The 25,269-nt window shown below is 45.4% G+C and overlaps 1 protein-coding gene across 1 annotated transcript in view; it reads left to right on the top strand.

The window, feature by feature from the left end:
- The window catches only part of XYLT1 (xylosyltransferase 1), a 371,622-nt gene that overhangs the window by 293,343 nt on the left and 53,010 nt on the right, over positions 1-25,269 (top strand). Inside the window, exon 6 of the mRNA XM_012497124.2 lies at positions 22,533-22,613. Within this exon, the coding sequence (XP_012352578.2) occupies positions 22,533-22,613 (81 nt within the window). The remainder of the gene's footprint in view (positions 1-22,532; positions 22,614-25,269) is intronic.

Below are 25,269 nucleotides of genomic sequence, written 5' to 3'. Positions count from 1 at the left end.
TGCAGATGGGGCAGGGGGCACCTGCCTTTGAGGAAGTCTGATCATGATGAGAGTGAGGAAGGTGGTTGCCTTGAGCTGAGCCATCTTTGCCTGTAGTCGGGCCCCCATATTCCCTCCCTGCTGCAAGGCTGTTTGAAGACAGCCCTAGTGTTTATTGGCCTTCTCTACCCCAATGAGATGAAATAACATATTCCATTTCTCAAGTCCATTTCTCCACTTAACTTTGAAAAATCAAGTCCATTTCTCCAGTTACTTTTTGAATGCAACTGCAATTTACCTGAAATTTCAAGTGGGAAACTTCCTTCCAATTCCCAACCTCACCAACCCTCACCCCATCCCCAGGCTCAAGTGGCCTGCCTCTGAACCTCCCCTGGTGGCCCCAGGCAGTATCAGAAAGTGATTTGGACATCTGGGCAGGTCAGCTTCCTAGGAAATCATCATGGAACAGAAGCCAACGCAGAGAGCAAAGTCTTCATGGTTCATGAGACTCCCCTGCTGCCTCCTCCCACTCCCACCCAGCTTAGGTGAAGCAGGCCCGTGCAGGTCAGATGGAGTGTCTCTAGAACCTGGAATCTAGTCTTGGCCCACTGCCTATAAGACCAGTTAATCCCAAAGTGGAGAAGGGGAAGGCCATTTGGTAGTACTGACCAGTTTTCCCATAGTGGGGGGTGAAGGGGAATCCCACAAATGGTGGTTGCTCCCTTATGGAGAAGGAATGAAAACTGTGCCCCTAAAAGCCACCACCCGTCTCCTGTGTCCTTTCTCCTCCAGGGAGGGATTCTCCTCAGTGCAATTTAACTGTATTCATCAGTCAACATTACTTGGCAAACCGAGCCAGGGGCACAAACATTGCCACCCTTTCTCAGCACGATTACCTGCTCTTCGGGATGCTGGAATCTGGTTTAAGGCCAAGCAGAAGCAATTTTTGATTACAGAGTCAATCTTTATTTAAAAGTTTGCCACCCTGGGGAAGTTTCTAACAAGTTACTTTAAACAATGTATTCTCCGGACACCTAAAGCTAAATAGTCCCGTTAATTCAAATTGCTTTGCTGGGTTGTGGTGGAACCGTTCAGGAATTGAGGCAGTGTCTCAGACAGGCTTCATGACAGTGATGGCTGCAGTACCGAGGGGGCACTGCTTTGTCATGAACTGAGCGACCGGGAGATGGCCCCACCCCTGTGAGTTCCCTACCACTGAGTTTCTGCAGGTGCTAAGTGCTTCTTCCATGTTCTCCTTTAATCTCTCAGCCATCTTGTGAGGTGGGACCTTCATTGTCCCCATTCAAGAGAAGAGACTTGAGCAGATGCTCAGCTACCCAGAAGTGGAGCTCAGTGGAGCTTAAACCCACCCATGTCCTTAACAATGAGTCAGGGCTTCCCAAGTATGGCCTGTGGGCCGCTTGCAGTATGTAAGATGATTTAAAAAGAAATGCAGGTTAGTCTTTGAAAATGTCGATGTTTATCTATATTAACACATACAAGGGAATAGGAACGTGTTCAGCCCAGATTTTGGAAGCTGAAGTTTCCTTAAAAATAAATAAATAAATAAAATGAAAGTTGATTTAAATGAGAAAATATTAACAAGACAACAATACAAGGGGTAAGTGGCTTTTCAGTCATTTGGCAAGTACTTATTGAGTGCCTGGTATACTCCAGCCGTTTTGCTGGGGGTTGGGAATATAGCAGTAAAGAAAGCAAGCACTGTTGTGCATCCTCCATGCTCATTAGAGAAGGAGACAGTAGATAAGTGAGCGGGTCATATATCAGGTAGAAATGAGTACCAGGAAAACTATTGCATGGAAAGAGGATAGGGTGGGTCAGGAAGACACTTCGATTAGATGGATATGTCAGAAAGTTATGAGGAAGATTGTGAATGACCCAAAAAAGAGTTATCAGGTGAGGGATCAATAAACTTCTTTTCTAGCTTTTATTTGAGGTTCAGGGGTACATGTGCAGGTTTGTTACATAGGTAAATTGTGTGTCCTGGGGGTTTGGTGTGCGAATTATTGCATCATTCAGGTGATGAACGGAGTACCTGATAGGTAGTTTTTCGATCCTCACCCTCCCTGCCTCCTCAAGGAGACCCTGGTGTCTGCTGTTCCCTTCTTTGTTTCCGTGTATACTCAATGTTTAGCTCCCACTTACAAGTGAGAATATGTGTTTGGTTTTCTCTTTGCTAGTTCACTTAGGATAAAAGCCTCCAGCTCTGTTCATTCAACAAACTTTTTTTTTTTTTTTTTGAGACAGGGTCTCATTCTGTCACCCTGGCTGGAGTGCAGTGGCACAATCACGGCTCGCTGAAGCCTTGCCCTCCCAGGCTCAAGTGGTCCTCCCATCTCAGCCTCCTGAGTAGCTGGGATTACAGGCTCATGTCACTTCACCTGGCTAATTTTTGTATTTTTGTAGAGACGGGATTTGCCATGTTGCCCATGCTAGTCTCAAACTCCTGCACTCAAGCCATCTGCCTGCCTCGACCTCGCAAAGTGCTGGGATTACAGGCATAAGCCACCGTGCCCAGCCTCAGAGTTTTTAATAAAAGGCCAGATAGTAAATATTTTAGGTTTTGTGGTACATATATGGTCTCTCAGGATGATGAAACTCTGCCGTTGTAATACTGAGGCAGCCATAGATAGTATGTAAATGAATGGGCATTACTGTGTTCCAGTACAATTTTCTTTATAAAAACAGGTGGCAGGCAATAGTTTGCACTTGATCATTCTGCCAGATCTCCCATGTTTCAGATCATGGCCTTGCCCGTAACATGTACATCTCAGCCCTTTCATAGTTAGTGCCAACCCACTCACCCGTCTTCCTAGGCGTGGTCTTTGCTTCATTATCTTAGACGATTCTGTCAACCCAGGTGGGGTTGAATCTGAATCACCTCAAGTGCTCCAGACTTCAGGACCCTGGATAGAGAATGAGTGATGGAGATCCCCAAGGCCTTCTGGGCTACCTCCCCTAGGCCTTGACCTGGATTTCTACCCAGTCCTGGGTAGCTGAACCCCTTATTAAACAGCAGGCTCCTTTTATGTTCCCCTAACCTACTTCGTGTGCCATTTCTGACCTTGAGCTGGTAAGGAGCACATGAAACGCAACTCACCCATCAGTGTTGGCTGACAAGGGGCAGCTGAGAGGAGACAGGCCGTTTGCACACAGACAGTCCTCTATGGCTATCCAGCCCCGCAGAGTTCCTGCCAGCCAGAGCATACTGTGTTTTCTTACCACCCAGCCTTCTCTGCCTAAATCCAGGATAAATACCTGGTCCTCATTAGCACCGTAATTCACCCTGCACCACCTTCCTCAATCTGAATCAAAAAGGTTAATGTCGTTGAATCCTGAGACTCATTGATTTCAGCACTTACCCCAGGTTTCTGCTCCCCCGCTAAAAGCACAGGGCTCGTTTATCTTTCCTTGGTTGACCAGGCAAGTTGCTGACTAATGCCTTAATGCCAGCTAATTCTCAAAGATTTCCCAGAGTGACTGGACATGTGTTCCTCTAGTACTTTCTATAAATCCAGTTGATCTTGTATGTCTGGTTTTCTACTGACTCACTGCCTAGATGTGTCTGGGCTCCCCTCCTATAATCTATCTTGGAAGCCCGTCTCAGGTGGCAGTGTTAATTCAGGAAGAGAGAGATTTTTAACCAAGGTGATGTCCACTAAGTACATTTTAATGAACTATCAGCTGTAGGGCCTCACTGTGAATTTGTTCATTCATTCATACATTCTAGTCAGTCAACAGATGCTTGTTGGAAACCTACTGTGTGCCAGACATTTGAACCATTAACATTGCTGCCTTTGAGGAATATACAGATTAAGCCATCAAATAATGACATCTTCATGACATTGTCAGGAAAGAAATTTACATGCATATAATGCAGGAAACAGACATGCATATCACCCCTTCTCTTCTAAAGGACCAGGGAAAGCTTCCCTGGAGAAGTACCCATCCCATAACCACATCTCAAGCAATCTCACTGGCACTAAGTAATCCTACCATCAGTTCCCCCTCCTTTTACGTAAAACTAGGAAAGAGATGGGCAGCAGGCTGGAGTGCCCTCTGCTCAGTGGTTTCCTGAGATTGAAAGAAGAGGAGGAATTAACTGGGTGAAAAAAAGGGGGTGGTGAACGTTGCAAGCAGCAGGGGCTGCATGCACAAAGGCACTGAGGCAGGAGAAAACATGGCTTCTGCGGTAAATGAAAAGAGGCTTATGTGGACAGAGTGTGGCAAGGGGATAAGCCAATAGAATCAGGCCAGAGAGGCAGGTGGGGGCCAGAACATGTGGGACCTTTAGAGCCAGGTTAAGGAGTCCAAGCTTATCCTATAAGCAATGGCAGCCTTTGAAAACTTTTCTATTAGAAAATGCCATGATGAGATTGCTTCAGTTTATAATCAGTTGCTTGGCAGTGGGAAAAAGAAAGTTTAAAAAAAAAAAAAGTAGAAGACTGTACCAGCCTGCTGGAGGAGGGGAAACATGATAGCTAGTATTTCCTGCTAGTAGATATGTACATGATAGCTCAGGTAATTACTTTCCACCAGGCTAAATGCCTCCTGTTACTTTGTTGCTATTATTTTCTCTTGGTGTTGAGCTTTTCTGCAGCATACCTTATTCTTAGGCTTCGTGGCCCTGGGTTTCATGGAGAGACACTGTAAGCTGGATCTGGAACTGGACCTACAAACCTCCTTCTGCTATTCGGCAGGAATTTTCCAGGGCTCAGGCCATCAGGCTCGTGTAGCAAAGCGGTTGAAAGTGTGCACTTGAGGAGGCAGCAGAGCGTGAGTTCAATTTCCTGCTGTTTACTGGCCATGTGACCTTGGGCACGTTGCTCAATTTATCTCTGCCTCAGTTTTCTCATCTGTAAAATGGGAACCATCACCTGCCTCAGCCTTTACTGTAAGGATTAAGCTGTGAAATGTGTAGCACCTTGCCTGACCCAGAGAAAGGGCTCGAGAAACGATGACAGTGATGGTGACCCAAGCTGCCCGGGTGACATTTCCACAAGTGGAGAGATGACATCTGTTTTGCTCACCACTGTGTCTTTTATTGCTGGTACAGTGCCCGGCACATAGTGAGAGCTCAGTAAGTACTTACTGAAGTAAGGCATGAAGGAGCAAATGAGTGCTCCGTGTTTGTCCCATAGAACACCACTGTGGCTGCAGTGACTGTGGTCCTTTATTTCTAAGTACCAGGAGAGTCACTGATATTTTACTGCATTTTTTTGCATTCCCCATTTATTAAAAACATCTCTGGGCTTATTTCTAGATTGAGGACCAGTGGAGGGGTTTTGTCTTTACTTATGTCTTTTCACCTAGAGGCGTTTTCAGATTTCACCACCATGAAAATAGAAAACATTCCAAACAGCTGGAGAGTTTATTTCAAAAGGACAGTGAGCTGTGGTAGGTTCTCATGAATCCTAAGCTTGGCTCAGCTGCTTCTCCATGTAAACTGGAGGTGCCTGCACAAATATAAAGGATCTGTGTTTGGAAGCCTGGCAGGCCAGAGGGACATTCACACATCACACCTGTCTGGCTGTATGCTGGCTTCCACGCAGCCTGGGAGAAGGTCTGGATCCCATGCAGTCCCTTGATGTCATCGAGCAGATACCTAGTCTGTTCCCATTTTCCATGAGAGAGGACAGAGAGGTAAGTTCTGCAGGCGTCCGCATTCCTTCCCAGTTCCATGACCATGCCTGGTATCCTGTGGGCTCCAGTGGTGATGCATGTGAACTCTGAGGTCAAATGGCCTGGGTGCAAATCCCTGTTTCTTTTACCTGTGGACTGTCTAACCTAGGCCAAGTCACTTAACCTCTCTGTTCATCTTCCTCTGTAAAATGGGTGATAATGATAACATGTACATCATGATGATGTTGGGAAGGCAGTCTGAGCCGATGTGTAACAAGTGCCTCAGCAAGTAACTCCTACACCCGATACTTATTATTGTTATTATCATCATGATTATTAGACAAGTTGCCCAAGTTTTGAGAAGTTTGTTCCATTGTAAAACGGAGCTACTGCTGCCTATTTTAGGGGGGTTGTGAGGATTAGGTGGATAGCGTATATAAAATAGGTATAATATACCAAACATGGTTATTATTGTAGCTGTTGTTTTATTTCTCAGTTTGAAATTTTGGGGTTTGACTGGCATATTTTTATTGTGGCATAAAAATAAAAACATAAATAATAACATTAAAATATGTTGTCTGGATGTGGTGGCACACGCCTGTAATCCCAGCAATTTAGGAGGCCAAGGAGGGCGGGTAATTTGAGGTCAGGAATTCGAGACCAGCCTGGCCAACATGATGAAAGCCTGTCTCTACTAAAAATACAAAAAAAAATTAGCCAGATGTGGTGGTGCATGTCTGTAATCCCAGCTACTTCAGAGGCTGAGGCAGGAGAATCGCTTGAACCCAGGAGGTGGAGGTTGCAGTGAGCAGAGATCGCACCACTGCCCTCTATCCTGGGCAACAGAGTGAGACTTCGTCTCAAAAAACAAGTTATATTTAATATGCCAAAAGTATATTCAATTGAAATTAGTGGCACTTAATACATTCACAGTGGTATATGACCATCATCACTATCTAGTTACAGACATTTTAGTCACCCCAGAAGGAAAACCTGTGCCCATTAAGCAGTCACTCCTCATTTCCCTCTGACCCCCAACCCCTGGCAACCACCAGTCTGCTTTCTGTTTCTGTGGATTTGCCAACTCTGAATATTTCATATAAATGGAATCATACAATATGTGGGTATTTCATGTCTGGCTTCTTTCACTTAGCATTATGTTTTCAAGGTTCATCTGCATTGTAGCGTGCATCAGTACTTCATCTCTTTCTATGGCTGACTAATTTCCCATTGTCTGGATAGACCTCATTTGGCTTTATCCATTCAGCAGGTGATGGACATTTGGGCCGTTACTACTTTGGGCTATTGTGAATAGTGCTGCCATGAATAGCATGTCCAAGTTTTGTTTGAACACCTGTTTTCCATTCTTTTCAGTATTACAATGACTCTTAACATATGTGGTTCAGCTACTTAAGAGAAAAAGGGAAGAAGTAATAAGATACAGTAGAAAAACAGGGGATTTCAGCTTCTGTAGATGTGTATCTTTCTTTTGTGTTTTATTTTATTTTTTTGCCACCCTCTAGAGGGCCAGCCAGGGAACAATCACAGAGAGGTTGGTCTTGGTTTGGTCTCTAACTCTTGGGTTCGTCAACGTCCCAAGGACCACAGCCTCCCTGGGAAAACCTTTGATGACTGCACATTGCAGCCTGGGGAAGCCTGCCACCCTTCTCCCTTACTCAGAGCCAAATACAAAACAAGGGCTACCAGATAATCAAGCGATTACTATCTGGCAGGCACTGGATTGACTCTTCCACACCCATGATCTCATCAAATCTTTGCCCAACTCAGACAAGGAAACTGAGGCTCAGAAGGATAAACCTGCAAGGTGGTACTGCAAGGGCTAAGGAGTAGAGATGAGCTTTAAACCTATTTCACCTTTTGCTGAATGATATTTCTGCAGAACAGCGGCACATCAAGCTATCACTCAGTTGGGCTCGTCTCAGCTGGACCTGCTGATGTATCTGCCTTAGCATGAAAGGAATTCTATCCGAGTTTGTGAATTCCATTCCAGGAACCTGGCACAGACTCGGAGATTGCATTCAACCTTTGTCCCTGTGTGCATTGAGCAACTATAATATGCCAGACATTGTGCTAGCCAAGCCTTGCTCACCTGAGGTTCCTCATTTGAGCCACAAAACACAGGAAGCGGGCAGAGTGCCTGTGTTTTTGATTCTAGCAAGGATGGTATGTGACTAGTACACTCTTAATGCAGAGAGGGAAGCTAATCCAGGTTGTACGTGGATGCCTCGGAACACCAAAACTCCTCTCTCACAGGGATTTTGTCTTCATCTTCACTGTTTCCCCAGCATCTGAAACAGCACCTGACTCACAGTAGGTGTAACAAAAATGTTTGCTCAATGAGTACATGGAGATAGTGTGGTATGCACAAATCTGCCTTCATCTACCACACATCCTGTTTGACAATTTATAATACTGTTTTTACAATGATCCTGTTTTTACAATGCAGCCATTTAAATACTCAGAGACCTGGCACTGAAAATAATTCATCAGTGAGCAATGAACTTGTATCAGCATCTTCCCGGCAGAGTTTATGTGATCAGATCCCAGATGACATTTGTGACTAATTTGGTTTTTTTTGTTTGTTGTTTGTTAGTAAAACACTGTATCAGTCACCATAGGAACACAGAAGGAGTAGGACTAAGGTATTGCCCCTGAGTAAATACCTCTCTGGGAAAAGAAAGAAATACCTGTAAATGAGTAGCTTTTACCCAAGAAGCAGGAGGTATGAGCTCACGTAGAGTCAAATAAAACCTGGGCTAAATATCCTCACTGAAATGGGCCCATACAACTCAAAGTGATAACCAGCTGTTGAAAAAGCAGAATTCATGTCTCAAGTCAGAAACGAACACAGTCGGCCAGGTGCGGTGGCTCACGCCTGTTATCCCAGCACTTTGGGAGGCCGAGGCAGGCAGATCACCTGAGGTCAGGAGTTTGAGACTAGCCTGGCCAACATGGCAAAACCCCATCTCTACTAAAAAGTACAAAAATTAGCCAGGTGTGGTGGTGGACGCTTGTAATCCCAGCTACTCAGGAGGCTGAGGCAGGATAATCGCTTGAACCTGGGAAGCAGCGGTTGCAGTGAGCCGAGATCACGCCACTACACTCCAGCCTGGGCAGAAGGGTGAGAGTCTGTCTCAAAAAATAAAAAAAAAAGAAAAGTAATGAACACAGTCTTTGTCACATAGGAAGATGCTCAGCAAATGCTTATGGCAGGGCCTGACTTGCTGAAGAATTGGGAAATTGTATTTACCAGGAAAGCTAATAGAGGTTGCAGAATGTTAGAGTTATGAAAGTGCACAGAACATTTAGAAAACTTCAAGTAATTCCAAAGACTGAGTAGGCAGGATGCAGGAAGAGAAAGGAAAGAAAAGGAGAAAGGAAAAGGAAAGAGAAATGGAAGAGAGAGAGAAAAAAAGGGAGAGGAGGGAAGAAAGGAGGGAAAAAGAAAAGAAATTTAATTCACAGCTGCAAGAGTAACACAGCTAATACTAAGTGTTTACTGTACACAAGTACCCATGCTAACAGCTTAACCTGACATCATTCCTTCTAACCCAAAAACAACTCCACAAGGCATGTCATACTGCGATTCCTGCTATTAAAAAGGCAACAGTGCTGTTCAGAAAAATTATCATCTGCCCAAGATTGGGCAGTTAGTGAGGGCAGAGCTCAGCCTGTTCTGCTACTGAGTAAGATGCCAGCCTCCTTCCTCTCCCAAAAGAGAACTGGAAGTTAAATTGGCCATATTTTTAATGATTTTTGAATATTTGTTTTCAGGCTACTAAGCCATTTTTGCTCAATTAAAATTTTACCTAGTATAAGGGTGGAAGTGAATCCTCAGTAAGGAAACCTCAACTGAGGTGTCTTGAGGCCCCAGTTGCCCAGCCCCAACCTGGGGTTCCCCAAGATGCAGCTTAAAAACGGATGATCTATATGATAATGTCTCATTTAAATCATTTCTGAAGTTTTCTTTGCCTAGGAACTGTCAAGTTACTTCAAGGCCTGTGTCCTCTGTTTAAAAAGAAAAAATCTGTTGAAAAATCCTTTTGAAATTTCTCATCAGCCCTCTGAGATAAACAAGTAACCTTGGAAATCTATGGGTAAAGAGTATACTGGACGCAGCATGTCCTGATCCTCTAGAATCTATCTGTGTTGCAGAAACGGCAGTGTTTGTTTTTCCATGGTGTGTATGACTTCTTGCCTGTGTTGCAATGCATTTTGACCTTGTTCCAATACAGACAGGCTAGTGAATGTGGCAAGCTGCCCAAGGAGAATGAGATGCTTGGTGACAGTATCAACTGTCCTTCAAGCTCAATCTCACCTTGGCGCTGAAATCCAAACTGACCCAATCCCAAAGTTCTGGGAGCTAGAGATCCTCGCTGTATCCTACTCCTGTCACAGTACAGACTCTAGTCCTGGAGAATTCATGATAATAAAAATAATAACAATGTTAAGAGCTGACATTCTAGCATTCTGTGGGCTAGGTTACCTAAGCTGTAGTAGATCTCTCTTGTTTTCACTGGCTCAACACTCATTACCCCACTTCTGATACCAGTTTCTGTATCAGCTAGAATTTTGTAGTTGCAAGCAACAGATTATTCTCTCTTATTTCATTACATCAACTCTATAAAGTAAATAGTGTTATTATCCTCAATTTTAAAAATGACAAAATTGAGCATCAACTAGCTAAAAATGACCTGCCCAAGGCCACACAACCTATAAGTGGTGGAACTAGGACTCAAACCTACATTTCTGTGATGTCAGATCTGCATTATTTTAACCACTCCAAATTCTGATACATTAGTGTTGGTGCGTTAGGAAGACCTATGTGGTGAAATGGAAATGGACAAATTAGTATTATAGGTCATGGTGATTATTTGAATAAACCCAGGGCAGGATGAATGGTGAAAAAGGTATCTGTTCTCAGCCATAAGCACAAAGAGAAAGGTCAGCATGTCGGTACAGTTCAGTTCCATTCAATGGTTATTGATACTCCAGCCCTTCCCAGTGGAACTGACATTGAGCCGGCTTTTGCAAAGGCAAGCAGGAGTTTTCTAGGCAAAGGTGTAGGAAGGATGTTTCTGGCATTAGGGATGGTATGGACAAAAGCCCTCATTCTGTCCTGCAACACAGTTGTACTGAGCAGTTTCTGTGGGCTACAGTGAAATGGGCCTGGGGATCCAAAGAGAAATAGGCATAAGGCTGATGGAACCTGTCATGTTCCTGGCCTCTGTGCTGGACAGTTGGGAAATATAGATGACCCAGATAAAGTTCTTGTCCTTAGGTAGCTTACAGTCAAGCAACTTGAACATACCTAACTTAAATTTTTGCTAGAAACCGCAAGTGTGTAAGAATTGCACTGTCACAGCTTGGTAGGAAACTAGCAAGGGGTGGGCATGCCTTTCCCTCTGCATTTCTAGCGAAGAATATAGAAACTTCTTTCCAAGGAACTCCAGTTACTGGGCACCTGCTATGCACCAGGCACTGCATGTACCATACCCACAACACACAAGTAACTCATAGACCATTGTTAAATGCTCCGGGAATTTGGCAGATTAGAAAACCAAGGCTCAGTGAGCCTGAGGAACTTACTCAAAATCAAACAGCAAGTAAGTGGCAAGCCTCAGAGAGAAACTACTGTAAACACCTCTCTGAAAACAGCTTTCCTGGTAGCCGTGTCTTGGCTTTCCTACTTAAATTGCGTGTACTTTTAAGATTCAATCTTTCGATGCCCTCTAAAGTGGACCTCCCCTGGTTCCCCGAAGACCAAATCAAATAACTGGCTGTAATCAATCATTGTATGGGAATGCAGAATTTGGTTAACTAAATGTTCTGCACGTTTGAGATGCCTCATGGCATACGAGGACAAGCAGACTTAAGAGAATCAAAATACAATTAAATAGACTTCATATACATATGTGCACATGTGCGTGCACAAGCATGCACACAGACGATCCCCACCCTCCCCCCGCCCCACCCACCAAGCGGAATGTCAATTTAGTTCATTCATGATTCCGGTGGCATCCTGGGTTCCTGCGTGGCCCCTGGGTGCTGATTCTTGTCAGTTACCTTTCCTTTACAGCCGTCTGAAGGAAGGGCTGGTGTGTTAAGAGTTCTCATTGATGGAACATCAGATAAACTGCCTCTTAGAAAGGCATATGTATGTTTAAAATGAAAAATGTGTTTCTTACAAATGTCCTGTGAAAGCACTGAGGTTTTGTGAAATGGTTTGCCGGTCCATTCAAATGCAATCAGTGTGTTTTAATGCCACATCATTTTTGTCAGTACAAAAAGGTAAATCCAATTAAAACTGATAGGGTTGTATCATCCAGGTAGTTCTCCAGTTTGTGCTGCCTGTCTTTGTAGAAGGCGGTACTGTCCCCTTGGTGTCCCCAGCATACTTTTTGTAGCCTCCCCTGAATGCCCATGCTTCAATTCATCTGCTGTCTCACTTCATATCACAGGGACCTACCTATAGGTCTGCCTCCCCCAGTGTTCTGTGCGTTCCTTGAGGACAGGTGCCACAACCGTCTTACCCACTCCTGTCCCAGGCGTTTGTCACAGGGCCTGACCTATTGAAGAAGTGGAAGTCATATTTTTCCCAGGAGACCAAACAGTGCTTGCACAGTCTTAGAGTTGTGAAAGAACACAGAATATTTAGAAAACTTGAAGTAATTCCAAAGATTGAGTAGGCAGTGCCAGGTCACAAACAACCTTGTGTGCCTTACCAAGGGGTAAGGACATTGTCCTTCAGATGATGGAGAGCTGCTGAAGGTACTGAGTCAAAGGGTGACATGGTCAGACTCATGTTTTAGGTAGATCCTGCAGCTGTTTCCTGGAGGACGAGGTAGAGAGGAGCCTGGAGGCCGGGCCAGCATTTTATCCAGTTCACTTTTCCTCAGTTGCTCATGGTGGCTGGAATTATGCCTGTGGAGTCCAGGAAAACATACTCTTTAGCATTTTTCATACCTTTTCCCCCGTATCTTAGCAAAATAAGTCTCTGTAAATTTGGACTACTTTTTAAACTTAGAGAAAAAAGTCAACTTTTATTTTAGATTCAGTGGATACATGTGCAGGTTTGCTCCAGGGGTATTCTGTGTGATGCTGAGGTTTTGGGTATGAAGGCCCCCATTACCCAGGTAAGTGAGCATTGTATCTACTAGGTTATTTTTCAGCCTTTGCCCTCCTCCTCTCCCTTCTCTAGTAGTCCCCAGTGTTTGTTTCCATTTTCAAGTCCATGAGAACCCAATTTTTAGCTCCCACTTATAAGTGAGAACATGTAGTATTTAGCTTTCTGTTCCTCTGTTAATTCACTTAGGACAGTGGCCTCCATCTGCATCTATATTGCAGCAAAGGACATGATTTTGTTCTTCTCATGGCTGCACAGTGTTCCATGGTGTATATGTACCGCATCTTCCTTACCCAGTTCACCATTGACAGGCACCTAGATCGATCCCACGTCTTTACTATTGTTAATAGTGCTTCAGTGAACATACAAGTGCGTGTGCTTTGACTGCATTTGAATCAGGGATTTGCCTTTTTTCCACTTCTTTTGCTCTTGTCTCTTCTTCGGCGAGTCCTGCACTTGGCCTTTATTCACTGTTGCTCTGCAACCCTGGAATTCCCTGATTTTTCCAGTAGGTGAGAAGATGTCAATAAGGTCCTTGCATAAACTCTCTGGAGTGTGGAGGAGAAAGCAGTGGCAGCGTCTCCTCCTCCCCCAGATAAGCCCTGGGGAAAGATGTGTTAGAATCCACTCACAAGATGGAAGGATGGGTTAGAATCCTTTCACGAGATGGAAGGATGGGTTAGAATCCATTCACGAGGTGGAAGGATGGGTTAGAACCCATTCACGAGGTGGAAGGATGGGTTATAATCCATTCACGAGGTGGAAGGATGGGTTAGAATCCATTCACGAGGTGGAAGGATGGGTTAGAACCCATTCAGGAGGTGGAAGGATGGGTTAGAACCCATTCAGGAGGTGGAAGGATGGGTTAGAACCCATTCACGAGGTGGAAGGATGGGTTAGAATCCATTCATGAAATGAAAGGATGGGTTAGAATCCATTCATGAGGCAGGGGGAGGAGGAAACTTGCTGGACTTCAGATTTTACAGGCACACAGGAAAAAGACACACACCCTGGACAGAGGTTCTACCTGTGTCAACTCCTGTTGTGCAACTTATACTCAACAGCAGTCCCCTTGAAGGGAATTAGGAGGCTTCAGAAGGCAGCTGCAGTTTCCTGTTTGTTTCCTGCGTCTGTGTCTACAGAAATGGATCACATTCCCGAAGTTTATTCACCACGGGGAAAGCGGGATTGAAAACAGTTCAGGCTCTGGCCCTGGGGCACTGAGGTCTGCGTCTCCCCTCCACCACTCATAAGACCTGGCACAAGCTATGAAAGCTCTTCCAATCTTAGTTTATTAATCCTCAAATGAGTATTCCCTGGATGGGTTATTGTAAAATTAAAGGAGGATGAGCACTTAACACTTGGTGAGCGACAAAGGGAAATCTTTCTGCAATTGTTATTATGAAGCATTTTCTCATGAGTATCCTGACTCTGGGATTCCTTCCCCCAAATCATCCCCCAGTTCACTGGGCAAAGACATAGGGAGGAGCATTCCTGGCAGAGGGTATGGAATGGGCAGAGATGTGGATACAGAAATGGATGATGGGCCAGGCACAGGGCCTCATGTCTGTGGTCCCAGCACTTTGGAGGCTGAGGCGGGCAGATCACCTGAGGTCAGGACCAGCCTGGCCAACATGGCGAAACCCCATCTCTACTAAAAACATTAAAAAAAAAAAATAGCTGGACATTATGGTGCACGCCTATAATCCCAGCTACTCAGGAGACTGAGGCAGGAGAATCTCTTGAACCCAGGAGGTAGAGGTTGCTGTAAGCGGAGATCGTGCCACTGCACTCCAGCATGGGTGACAGAGCGAGACTCTACCTCAAAAAAAAAAAAAATGAATGATGGACTGAGCCCTTCCTATGGGGCAGGTGCTGTCTGTGCTGAGCATAGAAGCCACAGAGATGAACTCTGCATATCGGGCCTCCACTTGGGCATGCATTAAGCAGTGAATATTTACTGAGCACCTTCTATGTGTCAGGTCCTGGAGGAACGGAATGGAATTGGACTCAATGTCTGCTCATCCCAGGACTACAGCCATGGTCCTGAAAAGCACTGTCCAAGGTGCTGCCCCATAGTCCAGATGCTGGTTCTGTTGGCAGACAGATGGGCACCAGCTGCTCCAGGCACGGGAGAGGATGGTTCTGCCCCTACCCCGTTGCTTGACAGAAGGTCCTTTCCATCTCCGTGTGAGCCTCCTTTGTTTTCCAGGGTCCGCTGGTGGTTGGTCCTTTGGGGAACCCAGAGGGCCCCTGCTTAAGCCCATCAGCCTGCTGGAGAGGCCAAGAGCCTGCCAACTCTGCAAGACATCCCAGCTCCATCACCTTTGCAATTTCCTTCTCCCTCCTCATGCTCCTGGCAGCCACAGGCTTGGTTTCTGTGCAATGGAGTGAGTCTTGGGCAACTCTTAGAGAAGCTCATTCCATGTAGCTTGCTTTCTGAAATTAAAGACTTAAAAATAATCCTAGAGTGAACAATTCCATACCTGCAAATTTGATCCTACAGAAACCTATCATGCCCACATGTGAAAAGATAGTTATGCAAGGGTGTTCAATGGAGCAATATCTGTAAGAGGGAGAAAATGGAAATGACCTAAGTGTCCATCACTAGGGCATTGGCTATATCCATTCTTTTTTTTTTTTTTTTTTTTTGAGACAATTTCACTCTTGTCACCCAGGCTGGAGTGCAATGGCGCAGTCTCAGCTCACTGCAACCTCTGCCTCCCAGGTTCAAGCGATTCTCGTGCCTCAGCCTCCCAAGTAGCTGGGATTACAGGCGCCCACTACCATGCCTGGCTAATTTTTTTTGTATTTTCAGTAGAGACCGGGTTTCACCACGTTGGCCAGGATGGTCTCAATCTCTTGGCCTCATGATCCGCCTGCCTTGGCCTCCCAAAGTGCTGAGATTACAGGCATGAGCCACCACGCCCGGCCGGCTATGCCCATTCTATAGGATCCTGTGCAACCATTAAAAGGATGAAGTCTGCTTATACATGCTGATGAGTCGGAGAAGCAGCATATGTCATTACACAAAAATCCATGTATATACATGTTCCCGTTTATATAATAACAAATGGATATAAAAATAGCATCTACCTCTTAGGGTTGTCATGAGGATTAAGTGGATTAATAGATGCAAATACCACATAGGAGGCATTCAAGTGTTAGATGATGATGATGTTGCTATTGCTGGTATTTCAGTCTTTATCTTGCTGTGATCTAAGCTTTCATAATGATTTTAAAAGCATAGGAAAGGGTCACAATAGGTCCTGCCATTATCTTGTTTTCTATACATTGGGTTGATCACAGGAGGGTGAGCTTTTTGCCTCTGTGGAGTGTGCAGTTCTCCTGTAGTGGCACAGCCCTCGATGGAGCCATGTGCCTGGGGTCACCAACTCATCTTCATTTGCTCAGGACCATCCAGTTTTAAAACTAAAAGTCCTGTGTCGTGGGAACTCCCTCAGTCCTGGGCAAACCAGGACAGTTGACCCCTTCCATGTGTGGCCCTGGCAGCCCAGTTGATTTAGGAAATATACAGACACGTGGTCGTTAATGTTTTTAATGTGTAACAGGAAAAAAAAATAACATACAAGTGGTACATCAGAATGGAATATTATTCAGCCTTAAAAAGGAAAGAAATTCTAAGGTATGATACAATATGGGTGAGCCTTGAGGATACAGTGCTAGTTAAATAAGTCAGCCAGCAAAACAAAAATCCTGTACAATTCCACTTATGTCAGGTACCTAGAATAGTTAAAATAGTAGAGAGGAAGTAGAATGGGGGTTGCCAGGGGCTATAGAACAGAGAAATAGAGAATTATTATTTAACAGGTAGAGAGTGTCAGTTTTGCAAGACGAAAAGAGTTCTGGAGATGGATATTGGTGATGGTTGCACAACAATGTGAATCCATCTAGTACCACTGAACTGTACACTGAAAAATGGTTAAGATGGTCTACACACATATCACCCTGAATGCACCCAACCTTGTCTGATCTCAGAAAAATGGTTAAGATTGCAAGACTCTCTCTCCAAAAAAAAAAAAAAAAATGTATATCAGATATCCTAAACATTGGTGCATAAGATAAAGCTAAAATGGTATTTAAATTAAATATACATACGAAATAACTTAAAGATTATGGGTACACTAGAAGCAGAAGTTGGGGAAACACTGTTGTTGTCTATTCTCAGCTCAGATTGAAAGTGCCTCAACCCTCAACTTCCTCAACTTGCCTGACTTCACAGTCCCTCATGCACCAGCATAGTCTTTCCTTTGTTTTTGTTTTTGTTTTTTTGTTTTGTTTTGTTTTGTTTTGAGACAGAGTTTCACTCTTGTTGTCCAGGCTGGAGTGCAGTGGCGCCATCTCGGCTCACTGCAACCTCCACCTCCCGGGTTCAAGCGATTCTCTTGCCTCAGCCTGGGATCACACGCGCATGCCACCACACCTGGCTACTTTTTTTTTTTTTGAGACGGAGTCTTGCTCTGTCGCCCAGGCTGGAGTGCAGTGGCGCAATCTCGGCTCACTGCAGGCTCCGCCTCCCGGGTTCACGCCATTCTCCTGCCTCAGCCTCTCCGAGTAGCTGGGACTACAGATGCCCGCCACCACGCCCAGCTAATTTTTTTTTTTTTTTGTATTTTTAGTAGAGACGGGGTTTCGCCGTGGTCTCGATCTCCTGACCTCGTGATCCACCCGCCTCGGCCTCCCAAAGTGCTGGGATTACAAGCGTGAGCCACCGCGCCCGGCCACCTGGCTAATTTTTGTATTTTTAGTAGAGACAGGGTTTCACCATGTTGGTCAGGCTGGTCTCTAACTCCCGACCACAAATGATCCACCCGCCTTGGCCTCCCACAGTGCTGGGATTACAGGCATGCCTGGCGTCCCCATAGTCTTTCATGTGTGTTTCTGCCCCACAATGGCTCGTTCATTGCAGTCCAGGAGGACTTACTCTGGTGTCCCCTGGGCTCTGTGCACACCTGGCAGCATCAGAGGTTTGAAATCCTGAATCCTGACATTCACAAAATCCTGCATATAACTTTGGCTTTAGTCGTGCCGCCTCATCATTGGGCTGTGAGCACCTCTGGGTCCTTGACAGTATCCTGCAGTCGGGAAGGGGTTCTGGGGCATGAGTGCCAGGTGAGCACCAGGAGCCCAGAGAGATGCAGTTGGCTTTCTGTTGGGCTCCTTCCTAGTGGAAGCTGAGTAGGCTTCATCTCTTGTCACTTGACACCAGCAAACAGGCATTGCTTGCTTGCTTCTGTGTGCCCAGGGCACCTTTTGCATACAGCCTGGGCTCCTGGGTGCTGTGGGAACCTGAGAACTCTGCCCTCTCTTCCTTCATATCTTCATGTCCAGAGCTGTTATATAGATAAGACACACACACAATGGTGCCATGGCCCTCTGGGAGCCAGTCCCTATGTCTGACACCATCCGGGAAGGGACCTTGGACAAATCCCCGGGAAGGGGCCTTGGACATCTCTTAAACTGTGCTCTGCAGAACATTCCCTGGGTCTTATGCACAGAAAGCCTTCCAAGTTCAAATCAGGTTGGGTCTTTACACTGTTTTCCACAGTTCAAGGTGTCTTAAGCTTCTGATGTTCAAGATGGTAATAATAATGCTATTATATAATAGCTGACATTTATCAAGGGCTTACTATATGTCAAGTACTGTGGCACAGGTATTAGGTGCATTGTTTTTATTTAATACTCTCAAGACCTAAGGCTTATTGAAATGAAAGTAATTCATTCATCGTCCCGGCTCTCCAGAAGAAAGCATGAGTAGCAGATAAAGATGGAAAGTAGAGAATTAACTACTGATAGTCATACATGACTTAGAGCAATGCTTCTGAAACTTTAAAGAGCACATGCATCATCATCGGGAATCTTGTTTAAAAACACATTTTTGCTCAAGAGATATTGGGTGAGCCCTGTTGCTCAGTAAGTATTGGGTGGGGCCTGAAGTATGGCATTTCTAATAGCAGTGGGCTGCAGACCAGGCTATGAATAGGAAGACATTATCGCACCTGTATTTTTTTTCTTCTGCACTTGAAATGGAATACATTCATTTATTCACTCAGTCATTCATTCATTCACTATCATTTGTAGAGGCAGTCTCGTAGTAGAGAACACAAGCTGTGACATTTGTCCCCAGGTTCCAGTTCTGGTTCTGCACTTTACTAAATGGATGATTTATCTGAGGCTCGGTTGCCCGTCTGTAAAATGAGACTGAAGTGAAATTCCTTTTTTTTTTTTTTTTTTTTTTTTTTTGAGACAGAGTCTCACTCTTTCACCCAGGCTGGAGTGGGGTGGAGCGATCTGGGTTCACTGCAACCTCCACTTCCCAAGTTCAAGCAATTCTCCAGCCTCAGCCTCCCGAGTAGCTGGGACTACAGGTGTACATGCCCACACCTGGCTAATTTGTATTTTTAGTAGAGACAGGGTTTCACCATGTTGGCCAGGCTGGTCTCAAACTCCTGACCTCAAGTGACCCACCTGCCTCGGCCTCCCCAAGTGCTGGAATTACAGCATGAGCTACCACACCCAGCCAAAATTTACACTTTTTAGCATCATCGTGAATATCAAATGCAATAAAATGTGGCAAAAGTCTTTCCCCATGGCCTAGGCCATGGTGCACATTTAGTAAATGGCTGGGACTTGGAAGATTATTGTATTATACATTTTTTTATTCATTTCAGACAAGATTCTCATATGGCTCCCAGTAAGTTTATTTTAACATTTATTTCTTACTTATTTCAGCAGACTTCCCAGTGGCTCCAATGGTGGTAGCAACAGGCCCCAGTTATCCTCAGGAAGCAGAGGAACTGGCATAGACCAAGAGACATGATTTCTAATCATTTCAGCAAAAAGTAGGAGGAAATTGATGATGAGACAGATACAAGGGATGAACTATGGGAACCATTTGGCAAATGACTCCACCAGAAAAGGAGAGTGAGAAACATGTGTGAGCGGAAGAGAGAGAGAGAGAGAGAGAGAGAGCGAGAAACTGGAACGGGGTAAAATGTCAACAGATCGCAAGCTGTTAATTATCTGGAGAGAACTAAATATTATGTAGGCAATTATCGACAGGCGTCTGAAAGCAACAATAGGAGAATTTGGTCCTCAGCCAAATTCCATCTCCCTTTGGAGAAGGACTGGGGGGATGGGCTTTAGCATTCAGAGCAAGCATTTCACACAGAGGGAGAGCGAGGGGCCCGGGCCCCTAGGAAGAGGGGTAGGCAGGGGTCCCCCCGCCCCACCCTTCCAGACAATCCATCAGGATCCTTTGCCAAGCACACAGTGTTTGGCTTTGAAAGGCGGCTTTGCCCTAAAGCTCTGGGCCTTGAAACCTCAGCCCCCTCCTCATCCACCCTCCCTCCCCCAAGATGTCATCTTTTGAGACGATTTCATGTGGAAGCATCGCTAAGTAAATTCGCTAAATGCCTATTCATCCCCATCAGATGGGGACTCGGTGAAGCGGTAAATGTGAAAATGGCCCCAGCTCACAGCCCTGAAAGGCGCTTTCTGGGATTGCCAAATGGAACTGCAGCCGCTGACCCTGGGAGGCCTGAGGCTTCACGAGAAGGGGGCCCAGGAGCCCCGGCCCGGCCCCTTCGATCCTCCCACTAAGGGTGTCTGAGAGACCTTATTTATTATTCCAACTGCCGGGGACCCATTCAGAGGTTAACTTGTCCCGTATTCATCAGGACAACAATAATGAACTGTCGTGGAGAGTGGTGAGGGGGTTGGTAAATAAGAGCTGTTAAAACGCGGAGTTGGAATGGGCCTCTTTATGGTTTGGAGAGAAACATTGCTTAAATTTTTTTTATAGGCCGATTTAGTTTCCACCTCTCCCAGCAACTTATTAAAGAGGCCCTGTCCCCACAAACTACAGGTAACAGAGTCGGAGGCACCAGTGGACTTTACCTTGTCATGCACGATGGGGTTTAACCACGCAGGAGATGCACCATTATAGGGACACGTGGGGTTAGCCCTTCGTGAACATCCCCTGGGTTCACCTCTATGCCCATCAGCAAGGTTTAGCTTTCCGTGTGTGTGTTGTATTCAACTCCCTGCGGACACACGGGGTTTTTCTGGCGCCTGCCACGGCTAGAATGGCTGGTTTTGAATTTCTGTTTATTTTAGTCATAGGATGGGACATGAGCAGCACTCCTTTTCACTGCAGCATCTCTTAACTGCTTTGTGCCCACTCCGCTGGAATTATGAGTTGGTCAACATGAGTCATCCAATGAGAGAACAGGGGCTTGGAGTGGCAAGACTGCAGAGTCACAGGGAAATAAGGGAGGGGGTGAGCAGTAGGGGCAGCTCAGACCAAAGAGTTGGGAGGCAGATAGAGCAGGACGACGTGCATTGATTGTGCACCTACTGTGTGCCCTTTAAATCCACCCAGTTGTCCATTCAGTATATATGCATGATGGACCTACGAGGTGCTGGGCATGTTTAATTCTCAACCTAGGTGCATTCAGAGAAAGCTACCATTCAGTAAGGTTAAATGACATCCTTGGACACACAGCTGACTCAGTCATGGAGTTGGGATCTGTCCCCAGATCTTTCTGTTTCTGCCCAAGCATTGCTTTCTAAGGCACTGTCCTGCTTCTCAAAGGTCTAGCTTCTATTATAATCCCAGAGATGTTTTTTATCTTTCTGCTCTCTTCTCTGTTCCTCCCATTTGAAACAATAGTTAACGCTCTCCTTCGAAGTAAAAATGCCGAAGCAGAGAAGGCTGGTGATAAAGGAGCTGTCACATCAGCACCATTTACCTGTTTGGGTTTATTCAGCAGAAGAGGCGACTGTGTTTCTGGCAGATGGAGACCCGTGTGACTGCCTTTTAAAATACTGTCACAGCTGTATGCGCAAGCTGATTAGCTGTGACTACACTGCTAGTGCCGAGATTGATGGCGATAAATTTGGGATAACAATGCTGGCAACAATGTCACTCGTTTGTATTGGGCTTCATATTTTTTAAAGCTCTCTCAATCAGTGGCCCCGTGGTTATCAAGGACTTGGTATCTGTCCATTCATTGATGCATTCATTGCTCAAAGTGCATTTGAAGGAGTCAGTTTGAATGCACATCACTTTGATTCATTTGTTTATTCAACAAATATTAATATAGCTCCTACTGTATGCCAGTGTTGAACAAATCCAGCTGGGCTCTGTCCTCATGGAACTTACATTCTATCGTAAGCAAGGTCAGTGCTTTCAGCTGGTGATACAAGAGTCAAGTATTATAAACAGAGTGATGTAATAAAGGTGGGGAGAGAGGGGGAGGCAGGTACTACTTTAGGTTAAGTGGTGGGAAAAGGTCTCTCTAAAGAGGTGGTATTTGAAAGGAGACCTGATGACAAGGCCAAGCCAGCAATACCGGGAGAAATTTCCCAGGCAAGCAAATGCAAAGGTCCTGAGGTTGCTGTGCATTTAGCTTCGGGCTGACTTGCTGTTTGCCAAGCCCAGTGCCAGGCACTGGAGATTCCCAAACAGGTGGAGCACCACACTTGCCCTCACAGAGTCTCCAGTATATTGGAGTATAGAGGAGAGAAATGCACAAACAGCCCATTTTAACATAGTGTGATAGAGTCAGTGATGGTGACATAAAAATGGCGAGATAAAGAGGATGCGTCATGAGCCTGTGTGCAAGTGATCAGAGAAGGCGCTTCGAGCAGACTGACATAATCGGTGAAACTTGGTTTCTGTGACAAAGACAGTACCCATGGTCTCTGGCCTGACTCTCCCCTTGGTTTGTTTCCACAGGACAAATGACCAGTTGGTGGCGTTTCTCTCCCGATACCGAGATATGAATTTCTTGAAGTCACACGGCCGGGACAATGCAAGGTAGCACCTCAACCTCTACCCCTGTACAAAATGGAAATGAAAATCTGAGCGATCATTTGGGGACTTTTCTAGGCTGGTTTCACGCGACCACAGAAAGGTTGAAGGTGGGAGAAAGGCTTGGCACCAGCTGTCCTTCGCCGTGTCTGTGCGGGATCTGAAGTAGTCCCTCCTGTCAGCCAAGAACAAAGATAACCATAGATGTTTCCCATAGTGTTACACACAGCCCTTTTGATTACTTCCCCCAGGGACTTCCACGAGTCCAATATCTCATTGCAGCAACCTTTTCAGTAGGGCACCCACGGTTAATTCCCATTTTATTGATGGGAAGACTGAGGCCCATCATGTAAGCAACGTCCCCAGATCGTTCATTCAGTCAGCCAGTCATTCAAATAATTAACAAGCATGGGCATGTGCCAATTGCTGTTCTAGCTGCAAACCAGACCAAGTCCTTCCTCTCAGGGAATTGACCTGTAGTGGAAAAGAGTGTCATACCAGCATGGATTTGAACCCAGGGGTCCTGATCCCAGCCCCATGTCCTCCTCACTCCCTCACTGGTACCCAACACATCAGCAGGGGTCGGAGGCACCCAGAACCCCAACCCAGATCCCTCACACCTCTCTCGCTTAAAATGAACAATGTCAAAAAAAAATAGCATCTCTACAATTCAGCATTGAGCTGAGCCCAAGTCTCCATGATCATCCATCAGCTAGAAGGGATACAGTATTGAGCGCCCCCTGTAGGTGACATCACGTGATGGGATTCCTCATTCCAATATAAAATACCATTAAAGGCCGGGCGCAGTGGCTCATGCCTGTAATCCCAGCACTTTGGGAGGCCAAGGCGGGCAGATCATGAGGTCAGGAGTTCGAGACCAGCCTGACCAACATGGTAAAACCCTGTCTCTACTAAAAATACAAAAATTAACCGGGCGTGGTGGCACATGTCTGTAATTGCAGCTACTCAGGAGGCTGAGACAGGAAAATCACCTGAACCTGGGAGGCGGAGGTTGCGATGAACCAAGATCGCACCATTGCACTTCACCCTGGGCAACAGAGTGAGACTCCATCTCAAAAAAAAAAAAAAGAAAAAAGAAAAAAAAAAAAACACCGTTAAAAACCAGTCCAGGGTGGCTCTGACATCCTGGGGTCTTGTTCTAGCCTTGAACCTGGCAGTGCTTGGGATCATTTCAGCTTGTTAACGTGCATGGTTTAGCTCTCAGAGTGTTTTGTTTTGTCTTGTTTTCATTCAGGTGCTTCATTTGAAAATTAATAGCCCCATTTAAAAACAGCAGTATTTCCTATGAAAATCCAGATTGCTAGCCAGTCTTAAAAAACCTGAAGGTCCATTAAGTCTGTGCCTGAATTTTCTCTTGGCAGTTATTTCCTCGATCTTACGTCGCTCGGTCCTCGCCTGTCCCCGTTCCCCAACCCAGTCCCCGACCACATCTCTGTTTGTAATCTCTGCTTTAAATCTTCACTGCCGTTGCTGGTGGGAGTGTCGTTTTGGCTGGCTCTGTGACAGTTTACCCAGTTATCCACAGCATGGGAGGAACAAAAGCAAGCAGGTAGCTCCATCTCTTGAGCTTTAAAGAAGTAATCTGGCTGGGTGTGGTGACTCAACGCCTGTAATCTCAGCACTTTGGGAGGCTGAGGCGGGCGGATCACCTGAGGTCTGGAGTTCAAGACCAGCCTGGCCAACATGGTGAAACCCCATTTCTACTGAAAATGCAAAAATTAGCCGGGTGTGGTGGTGCACACCTATAATCCTAGCTACTTGGGAGGCTGAGGCAGGAGGATCGCTTGAACCTGGGAGTCGGAGGTTTCCGTGAGTGGAGATTGCACCATTGCACTCCAGCCTGGGCGACAGAGGGAGACTCTGTCTCAAAATAGGAAAAAAAAAAAAAAAAAAGTAACCCTAGAATCCTTGTATTGTATCATTTTTCTAAATTGAAACTTTGATTTCATTCTGCTATTTATGGATTGTTCCTGCCCTACTCACAGCCTACCTTCTTTACATTAAAAAGGAGGCCTCTTTCTGCAACACCCGAACTTGAAGATACTCTGTAAATTAGCACAGATTAGTTTACTACATTCAGGCCACTAAGAGTACAGAGGCCTGGCTGGATGAGTAACAAGAATCACAGCCACTGTGTATTGTGCACCTACTAAGTGGGCCCTTTTTGTATAGGATCCAAATTTGTTTTCACAGCCACTCAATGCAGCTATAAGAATTATTCTCCCCATTTATCAAGCTTCTGGAGTTTTTTACCTGATTTTTCTGAAGATCACACAGCTGGTTAAATGCTAGAATTTGAACCCAAGTTTTTCTGGCCCCATAGCTGCAGGAGCAAAGTGGGGCTGGGCAAGGATTCCATGGAGGTGGTTAATTGTCAGAAGTGGCTCAGACCTTGGTATTCCTCGCCCTCAGGTAGAGAAGGAAAAACCCTTCTTCTTCTCCAGGTAGCAGCTAATAGGTGATTTGTGCAAAGTTGTGTCTCGAGAAAGGAGCCCATTGTACACGTATCAACTTGTGTGTGAATTACATCCACCCTAGTATTAACTATTTCGGCCTAGTCAGGATTTATTCTCTGAGCACTATTTGTCAGGCACTGTGCTAGGAATTGAGTATAGCACAAGTTAAAAGCAGAGACTGTGAG

This window comes from Nomascus leucogenys, chromosome 18 (genome assembly GCF_006542625.1).
Source record: "Nomascus leucogenys isolate Asia chromosome 18, Asia_NLE_v1, whole genome shotgun sequence".
NCBI classification, from domain to species: domain Eukaryota; kingdom Metazoa; phylum Chordata; class Mammalia; order Primates; family Hylobatidae; genus Nomascus; species Nomascus leucogenys.
This window is presented reverse-complemented; position numbering and strand designations above follow the sequence as displayed.